Source organism: Emydura macquarii, unplaced genomic scaffold (assembly GCF_026122565.2).
Source record: "Emydura macquarii macquarii isolate MOO-44397 ecotype Brisbane River unplaced genomic scaffold, CSIRO-AGI_Emac_v2 contig_2422, whole genome shotgun sequence".
NCBI lineage: Eukaryota > Metazoa > Chordata > Testudines > Chelidae > Emydura > Emydura macquarii.
In genome coordinates, this window is record NW_027132559.1 from 32,655,324 (window position 1) to 32,666,167 (window position 10,844).

At 43.6% G+C, this 10,844-nt stretch overlaps 1 protein-coding gene across 1 annotated transcript; it reads right to left on the minus strand.

The window, feature by feature from the left end:
- Nucleotides 1–2,941: 2,941 nt before the first annotated feature.
- On the minus strand, nucleotides 2,942–9,402 carry GATAD1 (GATA zinc finger domain containing 1). Its single transcript, XM_067562206.1, has 5 exons — nucleotides 9,013–9,402; nucleotides 8,502–8,627; nucleotides 6,157–6,216; nucleotides 4,636–4,819; nucleotides 2,942–3,966 (listed from the first exon to the last, which is right to left on the minus strand). The coding sequence occupies exons 1-5, from the start codon at nucleotides 9,202–9,204 to the stop codon at nucleotides 3,776–3,778; spliced, it is 753 nt and encodes a 250-aa protein (XP_067418307.1). The 5' UTR covers nucleotides 9,205–9,402; the 3' UTR covers nucleotides 2,942–3,775.
- Between the last annotated feature and the right edge of the window lie 1,442 nt (nucleotides 9,403–10,844).

The following is a 10,844-nucleotide window of genomic DNA, read 5'->3' on the forward strand; positions in this document are numbered from 1 at the left end:
ATGTTTTGGGGTTGACATAGAGTGGGGAGTTGTGGAGGGAGGGGTTCCAAGAAGCAGTGGAATATTAGGGAAAGAAAGGGATTTTTTTTTTTTTTTGGTATTTTGTGGGGAAAATGTATTTGTGATAACTTATGGGGGGGGGGCATGAACCCTCTTGAAAGAGGATTGCTTGATGTTGTTTGGGTATGGTCTAACATTTGTGCAAGTCCCAGAGAATCGGAGGGTCTTCTGTTGTGGTGATTGTGGCTAAATTATTAGGATGTCCTTTTGCAGCCTGCCCTGGAAATCCTTATTTGGGTGCCCTGATGCATCCTTTTGATGGTCACTTTCGGGTGACCAAGAGGATGAAAACAGTGATTGCTGGGGATATGGAGGCCTGGTGAAGAGGTTGGGGCTAGAGTCACTATGGGGACTTTGGCACTGCAACATCCTTGAAATCAATAGGAGTCAGGGTCCTAGAAAAATTCCACTGGCTGCCTATCTGCAGCTTTAGATGCCTAAATACCTTTAAAAATCTATCCCTAGATGACCAGTGGGGGAAGTCTCAGACTATAGCTGACTGCCTGTGAAAGATGTTTTAGCAGCCTTATGCCATGGCTATGCAAGAGGCAAAAGAAAGGTTCTTTGCCTCCATCATAGCTTCTGCAACATCTCTGCTCAGCAGATTTATTTCGCATGGTGGACATTTTGGTTAAAATAAGCTGCCTTCAGTGTGTGGCTGTTTCAAATACCTTCCAGTAAGAGAAAACTGCTTCTTATTTTGTAGCTAAGTTTAGTAATTCAACCTGCAATGCCTGTGTAGTGGTAGGGTAATAATAGAATCATATAAATGTAGGGCTTTAAGGGAGCGTGGCAGGTTTCCCAGTCCATCCTGCTGTGCTGAGGCTGGACCAAGTATACCTGTATCATTCCTGACAGCTGTCTGTCCAGCCTGTTCTTAAAAACTAGTGACAAAGATTCCACACAGCGCCCTTTGGAAGTCCCTTGGACACCTGTTCCAGTGCTTAACTACCTTTAGCGTTAAAAAGTTTTTCTCATATCTAACCTAAATCTCCCTTGCTGCAGATTAAGCCCATCACTTTTTGTCCTAGTGTCAGTGGACATGAAGAACAGCTGACCACTGTCTTCTTTATAACAGCCCTTAGCGTATTTGAAGATGAAAGTCCCCTCTCAGTCTTCTTTCTTGAGATTAATATACCCACTTTTTTTAACCTTTCTTCATGGGTCACATTTTCTACATCTTTTATCATTTTTGTATCGCTTATCTGGGCTGTCTCGTTTTTCCTAAAGAGTGGCACCTGGGATTGGATACAGTATGCCAGCTGAGTCTCCTCTTCATGGGTTTCAGTCAGTGTCAGTGAGGTTCTGGAGATGGTGGGAGCACACTATGTGACCATCAGTGCTCTAGGTCTATGTCCTTTTAAGTTGCCAAAGGCCAGTTGGGAAAACCTGGGCCTAATATTAGTGGATACTGTCAATGATTTTTTTGGGAAGGGCAGAGAACTGGCTTTCTATTTACATGTGGACATAATGTTGTATGTGTCTTTTGGATGTGGCTCTTTCTACTGTTCCCCATGCCTTTGTCACTTTAAGATTAGATTACTGCAATGTCCTCCAGGTGGAGTTATATCTTAAGTGCATCTGGAAACTAAAGCTGGTGCAGAATTTAGCTACCTGCTCAATAAAAGGAGTATCGTGCTGCATGCACAGTGCTCCATGATCTGCACTGGCTGTTTGTTCATTTCTGGGTGGAATTTAAGATGGTATTATTGTGTTATAAAACCCCTGACCCCGAAAGATTTAGGCCCTATGCACATAAAAGCTCTGGTGCCATTCTGCTCTATTTATGGCCAGTAGTCCCCTCCACAGAGAACTGGGAGCTACTGGCAGAGTTCCTCAACTTTAGAATTTACTCCCCCACCCAGGTATGAAACACTCCAAATACATTGATCAGGGGGCCATGCAGCAAGCCCCACTCATTGTCCATAGCATGTGGTGAAGGGGAAAGTTGAGGTTACACTGTCTAGCTAGTGCTAGTTAATATGTAGTGGTCCTCAAACTTTTTATGCTGCACCCTTCCCACCTCCCCCCCCCCCCTTACTCCTGTCCACACCCCTCCAGGAGCTGGGGCAGAGGCTGGGAGTAGGGCCAGAAGCGGAATCGTGGCTGTGCTGGTCAAAGCTGGGGTTGCAGCTAGGAGCCAGGGCCCAGGCACCATGACTGAGGCTGGGTGAGGGGTGGGGCCAGGCACTGCTGGAGGCAGGGGAAGAGCAGGGGTGAGGGATGCTCCTTCTCCACCCTCCAGCAGGGCTGGCCCAGCCTTGCCTCGCTCCCTCCATGTTCTTCCATAACCAACAGTTTGGGGACCTCTGATGTAGTGGAATTAAGGGAGGTGTGCTGATTAATTTAAATGTCAAGGGTATGTACAGTAATGGAAAGGGAATTCTTTAACTGTCAATTTTCCCCAAAGATAAAATGTGTCTCTGGAACAAGTCTTGTCTTTGTCTGTGCTTGTACAGGACCTGATACAACACCTCAACATTGACTGAGCCTTTTGGGTACTACCCTAATATAAATTTTAAAAATCCATTAAAAAGCATGAAGGAGGTGTAAGCTTTGAACTGTGTAGTATTTTCCCCCACACTCTAAGCAGATTGTAAAATACTTAAAGGGTATAAAAATGTTAGTATGAGTTTATTAAACATTTTCTCTTCACAGGAATAAATATAAAAAATCAATACTTCTCCCTTTCTAAGATGCTTGTGAAGGCTCTTAAAAATGTATGTACAAAATTAGATTTATTGAGGTCCAGTTGTTTATATTGATGTTTAAATATCTTCTATTTCTTTAATAATTGCTTTGGAATGTAAATCATATGATTAAACTATTGGTCAGAAGTCAATTTTTTTTAACTACTTACCTTTCATCCTTATAAACTACCATCACTAAGTAGCCTACTCACACTCTGCAGAGAATTTAAAACCAACCCAAGAGTCTGACCTAGCACACACTCATACAAAGGGGTTATGTACATCACGTATCAACGCTTCCCTGCATGAGTCAGGGCTCAAGGCTGTTTCTGCACCAAGTAATGTTGCTCGGCTCAGCAAGTTTTTGCATAGAATGTTGACAGTGGCAAAAAAAACAAAGCATGGTAGTTCTTTAATTTGCCTCCTTCTCTTATGCAGTTCTGTAGAAACCCACATAACAGCACCTGTTCGTAAAATTCAGTTCAGTACATTCAATGCTCCTTCATTAAAGACATGAACAAACTTGTGTAGAGCATAGCCACATGAACGAACTCCAGTTTGTCTTAAAGTCAAAGCAGGGAATAAAAATACACTACCTTAACTATACAATACAATACACTGTGTGGGTAGTGATGGCTCTTTAAAATACTGAACATAATACTAGTCTTCTTTTGTAAGAGAGATTGGCAAGATCAGACAACTATGGGCCCAGTCAACTGAAAAGAAATCATTCAAAAAATCATAGGAGTAGAGAGGAAAATTCAAATTTTGTAGTTTCTAATACTCAAGCAGCAGCGACAAAAGTGGCAGCTTTAATTGGAGCAGGAGAGTGAAACAGAAGCATCAAGTAAGAAAACTTACTTTCTTTTTCTTTCAAAAGTCAGATAATTAAAAAAAAAAAACCCACCATAATCCGTGGCCAACCAAACATTTTATAAAAAGAGTTTTAGAACTTCTTGTAATAGATGTACAGAGGGAGGCTGAGAATGAATACATTATACTTTTAAAGGGTACTCAAACACAGGTTATAAATTGTTGGTAATAGTTTCCTTGATGGAGATTGCAGGAGTAGGTCCGACATGAGTCCAGATATAGCCTTTTTCTGGTCTAGTAGGAACAGTAGGGAAGGGAGATGATCGAGATTTGAAATATTCTGAAGGTGCATGACAAACAAATTCTAAGTATTCCATTTTCCTTGGAAGATCTTCTTCTGGTCCTAAAAAAAAAAGTAAAATTTTTAAACTTTACACATTATGTATAGAATGAACATAATATGGAACAACAGCCAGCATTATCTGAGAGCACTACTAGTTCAATCAATATGGTAAAAGCGGTTTAAAATTTGTCCCATTCTTCGTACATCAGTGTTGAAGCATTCTTGCAGTATTTAGTTATGAGTAGAGCTGAAAAAATATATTTAATAAAGTTAGCTGCTCTCAGTGCTTGAACTGCATATCCAGCTAATTTTTCTCAAAATATATTCATATTTGATGTTTGTAATAAAAACTGTCCTGGAACTATGCCACAGAGTCTGCCTCCCCTCTATCTCGCTATACAAGCAGAGTGCATTTCACCTAATTTGGGTCACTAAGGGGAGAATCTGGGCCTGTCTACCCAGCGGCAGATTCTGACAATTAAGATCCCAAGCCCAGAACAATTATGTCTGTAATTATTTTTATGCACGTGAATAATCTCATTCAACTCAAATGGGACTACTCACATGCACAGCTACTCCTGTACATTGAGTGTTTACTACCTAAATGATGATCCGGGAGAACAACAGAGTATTCTATAAACTACATCACAGATAGTCCTTGTATAGACTGTTCCTTTTGGAGCAGTTTAGCCAGGTGTACCAGTTATAATAGGAAGTCTTGGAGCTTACCTATGATATAGGATGCAGGGTCAAAACAGTCTTTAGGACTGGCTACGGTAGGAATGAGCCATGTTAAAGCTGCACTCTTTTCACAGTACTGGTCCTGAATAAACCCCCTAATCTGAGCATAGTATGTTTTTCCATCCTGCTCATCAACCACTGAAACAACATCTCCAATTTGATAGTACACTCCCTGGAAGAGATACAGATAATTACTTTTTTTTAATAACCGGATTTTACTAGCAACTGCCTGGAACTATTCTCAGCTCTTCAGGGATGCTTTAAATACCAAATTATCCCTCCTTTACACCATTTATTTGCACACACAATGCTTAGGCCTCATCTCCAGTCCAGATAAAACTGCACCCTTCTCCAAGTGCACCATCAATTCAGCCATTCAAATCAAAGTGAAAGGGGTGCTGTAAAATGGAATAATTCCTCTCCCATAGTATGATCTGTGCAACATCACATAACTTCTAGTGGCCTGAGTCTCAGTCTCTATCCTGCAGACGTGGACAGTCACTGCCTTGCTAACACAAGGGTCACCAAGTGCACCACAAAAGCCAGTCTATATGCACCACAAGAGCCAGTGTACATGCTGTCCTCAAGAGCTACATGTGATTCTAGAGCCAGAAGTTGTGGATCAATGACCAAGGCCTTCAATACACATGGCCGCACAAAGAGTAACCAGCCAGCACACACATTTTTGGCAGTGTCAACAGATCTTTGAGATAACTGATAACTTATTTACTATTGATTTTAATTTTTCCCCTTAAAAAAACAAACAGATAAGGAACCACACTTTTAAAAAAATACTGTATATGATTTTTGAGCCTTGTCCTAGCTATGGACACTGCTACAAAACATTAAAGAAGCAAATGTGAGAACATGCATTTATTTTCGTAAAGGTGATAGACACACCAACATTTTGGTAACAAAACTTCCTCAGAATATTCTTTCCCTTTTAAGTTTGGCTTATTCTTTCCTTGACTTGTCAAATACATACTGTCCCCTTGTTTGAAATTTCTACACTTTTCCCACTGGCAGCAACACCACTTCTTGAAGTCAGAAATGCACAAAGGCAACTTCCAATATCTGTGATATTCCATCTACTTAAAATAGGACCATCACGCTAAATTTGAACTACTGCTGAAAGTAAATATCAATTTTGCTTGGTTCCCAGAATAACTGTGAAAGCTGACACTTTTTCATAAAATCACAAGTGTGTTTTTGCATACTTTCTTTTTAATTAAAAAGCTGGTTCTCTTTGTAAGAATTCCACTATTTAATGCTTAACCTCTGGAGAGAAAAAAAGATTAAAATGTTCAGGATAAACAATTTTCCATGACTGGGGATAGCAATGTAACGATATTATACAATACAACACACTGATGTTAGGGTTCCCCAATAATTTAGTTTGTGAAAGGAAGAAAACATTTTTTGTAAATAAAGTCCTTTCACTATCTGCAATAACTTTTGAAAGTCTTAGAGGAATAGCAACATCTTTTTCTCTATATAAATGATACATACCTTATGAAAGATGGATTCTGCTGTTATTATAGTAGATACAGATTCAGGGGCCTTGATGGGCTGAAGAAACAACATAAAAAGAGTTAGAATTTACAGAGTAGAAAAACTCATGAAGAAAATGTCCTTGTTTTTGAGAAATTGGAAAGACAATTCTAGCAAATCAGATGCCAAAACAGAATCTTCACAAAAAAAGGACAAGAAATTAAAACTTTTCTAAATACTTACACTTTTATAATAAAAATTGAGACAATGACACCATTAATGTTCATTATCTTAGAAATGAGGTTCTAAAGAGACTGGCTGGTTATAAACTTATATGACCAGTGTCATAGTTAAACATGAAGGAGAGAGGAAGGTGGCAGGAGGGACAGAGGAGGAGAATGTCCAGGACCCTTGAGAACTCAGTTCAAACTAGGAGGCAGAAGGATCCCTTACACAGACAATTGTGAGCAGGTTTGTTCATGCTGCTCAGGGGGAGGGGCAATCCAAACCTGTGTACCTGACACTGCAATCATATCCCATCTTGACTAAAGACTGATTGCATGAATGGAGTTCAGAAGAAACTACAACAGGGCCAAATGCACATTTCATCGGAAATCAGGGTGGACTAATTTAAATCAAAGCAATTTAAATCACCTAAATCATTATTTAAATCAGCAAGCTGGAAACCTTCATTTAAATCACTGATTTAAATTGTTTTCTATTTGTACATTTTAAGTTATTTTCCTACAGGAAGGTTGATTCTTGCAGGGTAACCATTAAAACATATTGATTTTCAACTAAATACAGCCTGTACACTAAATATGGAACTTTTTTGCTAATCAGGAGAACACTGTATCTATACACATTTATTATACAGCTTAACATATATTTATTCATTTTAACATTTGATTTTCTTTTTTTACTTGCAACTGGTGTCAAGCTTTAATGGGAAGGAAATTCAAATTAAATTACAAATGCACAAACACAGTATTTTATTTTTGTATTAAATAAAACTACCTTAAATATGTTGGATTCATAAGAAAAAAGTTTATAAAAACTTAATAAAAATCAATTATAAACACAAAACATACGAAGTATTATATGTAGTTAGTGAATTTAACTGATTTGTTTCTAGTCACCGTGTTCTCCAAGACTTTAGAGCTAGTAGAGCTCATCCTCTCAGTTTTTGTTCATAGACTGAAAGAGGAAAAGAAACATTCCTGCTTTTTCAATTTCCAATTGGTTTCTTAACTTTGAATGATCTAGCACTGAACTGAACTAGCTGAATAAACTAAAATGAAGAAAATATTCTCTCTGCAACTGCAAAGGGGCTACTGCTGTCAAAAGCTGGTTTTGTATTTCAGCAAACTGGTTCCAGATGCTTAGCCACACGAGTCTTCCACCAGTTCAATGATTTGACTTTATTTAAAATTTGGCAGCAAACATATACTGCTTAATATTATTTATTTTATTTCAAATTATTTTAATTCTAAGTTTAAGCATTATCATAAATTGTCACTTTCAATTTTAAATGACAAGTTTATTTTAAAAAAATGTGTATTTAATTGAAATTATTTAAAAAAGTCAAATTGGATTTGACAGACATGAAATGAAGAAATGGCAGAAATGAAGGTGCTGACCAAGAAGTTGGGACTGTCCAGCTGGATTCAGTTTGGGTTTAATTTGACTTTCTGCAGAAAAGGAGTAATACTTTGGAGAAAAACTAAACATTTCTACAAGATCTGGGTTTCCTTGACACACTGGGAACGCTGCTCTGAGAAGACTGCAACACTAATGCTGTGTACCAAAAGGAGGGGAAGAATGTACTGCTACTACACTAGAAACACTGCAATGATGCTGCTTTAGTGCTTTTGGGGAAGATGCTCTATGCCAGGGATTCTCAAACTGGGGGTCACAAGCTGTCAGCCCCTGCGCATGCTGGGGCTCTGGCTGATAATGAGCCCTTCAGAGTTGGGTGGCTGAAGAGCTGCGGCTGCTGGCAGAAGCACAGAAGGATGGCATGGGATGGGGGGGGCTCATCACAGCCTGAAATATTTTTGAAGATGGTCCCTGCAAAAAAAAAAAAAGTTTGAGAACCCCTGCTCTATGCCAACGGAAGAGAGCTTTCCCATCGGCATAAAAAAATCCACCGTAGCTCTGTCAGTGGGAGAAGCTCTCTGGTCAACATAGCACCGGTCCATATTGGTATTTAGGTCGGTGTAACTTACGTCACTCGGGGGGGGGTGTGTGTGTGGCTTATTCACACCCGTGGGCGACATACATTACACCAACGCAGGCGGTAGCACAGACCAAGCCACTACAATGACAAGACGCGTAAGCAATTAAGCACAATCACCTCTTACATTTTTTAACTTGAAAATGTGTCTTCTCCCTTTGCCTTTAGTGGAAACTTTCTTCTCCGCCGCCGGGGCGGATTTGTACTTCGTGTTCCTCAGCCGAGCAGACCGCCGGTGGATCTCCTGTTTGCTCTGCCAGGCGAGCCATGAAAGAGCGGGGAGGAGGCCGGGTCAGTTCTCGCCACCATCACAGGGAAAAACCAACCCACAAAAAAAACCGCAGGGAGACACTGACTGAAGGGCCTCCACGGACACCCGGGTCGGGCCAGACAGACAGACAGCGAGGTTCCCTCGCTCGCTCGGGCGGGCGGCTGCTCGCGTGATGAGGCCCCTGGGTGAAGCTACGCACCCGTGGGAGTCCCCGCTAGCCCGGCTACGCACCGAGACGGCCGGGCGCGGCAGCAGCGGGCCGCGGCGGCGTCAAGGCCACGCCCCAGGCAAACACCCCCCCGGGGAGCCCCCGGGAGCGACCGCGGCCCTGGGCTGCAGCACAGCGGGCCCGGCGCCCCGCCCTCACCTGCTTGCCGCCGCCGCCGCCCCCGTTGCTGTGCTGGGCGGCGGCCGAGGTGGCGGCGAAGGGCCCGGGCCCGGGCGCCCCGGCGCGGCCCGTGCAGTTGTTGCAGAGGATCTCCCCCTGGCCGCCCTTCTTCCACATGGAGGAGGAGGTGCTGCGGCACACGCTGCACGTGGGCTTCAGCCCCAGCGGCATCCTCGGCGCCGGCCCGGGCCGCGGCCCCGCGCAGCCACAGCGAGCCCGGCAGGGCTGGGCCGCCCCGCTCCTCCTCCTCCGCCAGCGGCTGCTGCTGCTGCTGTGACCTGCGCCGCGGAACAAGCAGCCCGGGCGGCGCGAGGCGCGAGCGAGCCCTCTGCTGGCTGCGGAGCCGGCTGCACGCGCTGTCTGCCGCGGCCGGGCACGCCACGGCCCCGCCTCCCGCAGCCCGGCGGCGCCCAACCTCCCTCCCCCGCGCACAGCCTGGCGGCGGCGGCGCTTAACAGCCAGGCACCCCCTCTCCAACTCCTCCGCTCGGCCCAGCCCGGCACCCCCTCTCCGACCCCTAAGCCCCCATACCGCCCAACCCAACACCACTCCCCTGCCGGGCACAGCCGGGCCTAGCATCCCACTCCCCAGCATTCAAGTCCCCCAAGCTGCACAGGCCGGCCCGGCCGAACAGCCTGGCCCAGTGCCCAACCCCCTTCCCCCCTTCCACACCACACAGCCCAGTTGCACCCGCGCCACAGACCAGCCTAGCAATCCCTCCCCCAGCTGGGATATGGAGACAGCTGCACCCACCCCGCTATTGCCTAGCACGTACCTTCTCCCTCCCTGAAAATTGGGACTCCACCACAGGGAGGAATAGGCTCCATCTTATTCTTAGTCTGCCTTTTTGCTGCCTTGGCTTTCCAGGGCTAACAATAGCACCTCTTAACCTGCCACAGCCCAATCCGGGATACAATGTGTGACAACGAGCCTGAATCAGGGACACACAAATAGTCCTGCAGGTAACTGAAAATGCTGTGGGTTTTACTCCTGTACTGTACATAACTCATCTTGCAAATTCAGTGCCATGGTTTGTTATTTCTGCTGTAAATAACTTTCAACCTGAAGAAGAGTTCTGTATGGCTCAAAAGCTTGTGTCTCTCACCAACAGAAGTTGATCCAAACCTCACCCACCTTGTCTTTCAACAAGAAAAGCGAGGGGAAAGTAGATTTTTGTGGAATGTAGGTAACTGTGGGACTAAAATGAGTGACGTCCCTTATACTGGAAGGGCATTTGAGAAAGTTCACTAACAAGAGTAAAAATAAAACCATTTAAAATCATAGGCTGGGCACTAACAGACTCATGTGGCTGTGCAGAGTTTACTAGTCTGTGTGTGCAGGTCTGACTGCAAGATCAGGGCCTTATTTTAGTCACTCAAGTCAGCAGCTGTGACTCCCACATGGGGAGCAGATATGCTGAGTAAGAAGCTTGCTTTAACTGTGCTATAGCGGTTCTGTAGACAAATAAAGGAGTTCAGAATCCAAGGTTGGCAGTTTGTAACTTCTAAGCACTAAATTCACACAAAAAATGTGTGTGTGTGGGGGGGAGAGATTAAATTAAAAATCAAAACCAAACAATCTCCTGGCTGAATTAGTGGCCTCCAAGCATACACTGGTTGGGGCCCTGATTCTGCAATTGAGTCCACTTGGGTGCGACTCCTGCCCCCACACCAGGTCAGTTGATGAGCTGAGGCTTCAGTTTGTGCCTCAGGCTGAGCCTGCCATTTGCTAAGATTTTCTTACCAGAAAAGTCAACAATTTCCTTTTCTTATTTTTAGTTACCTTTCATAAGTTGCTGCAATATAGAAAAA

What these genes read in the sequence shown, in the direction of transcription:
- GATAD1 (XM_067562206.1), bottom strand. Translation starts at nt 9,204, where the DNA reads ATGCCGCTGGGGCTGAAGCCCACGTGCAGCGTGTGCCGCAGCACCTCC. An exon ending in GCGGCGGCGGCGGCAAGCAG is followed by an intron (nt 8,628 to 9,012) that starts GTGAGGGCGGGG and finishes CTCGCCTGGCAG; the next exon opens with AGCAAACAGGAGATCCACCG. An exon ending in CAGAATCCATCTTTCATAAG is followed by an intron (nt 4,820 to 6,156) that starts GTATGTATCATT and finishes TATCTCTTCCAG; the next exon opens with GGAGTGTACTATCAAATTGG.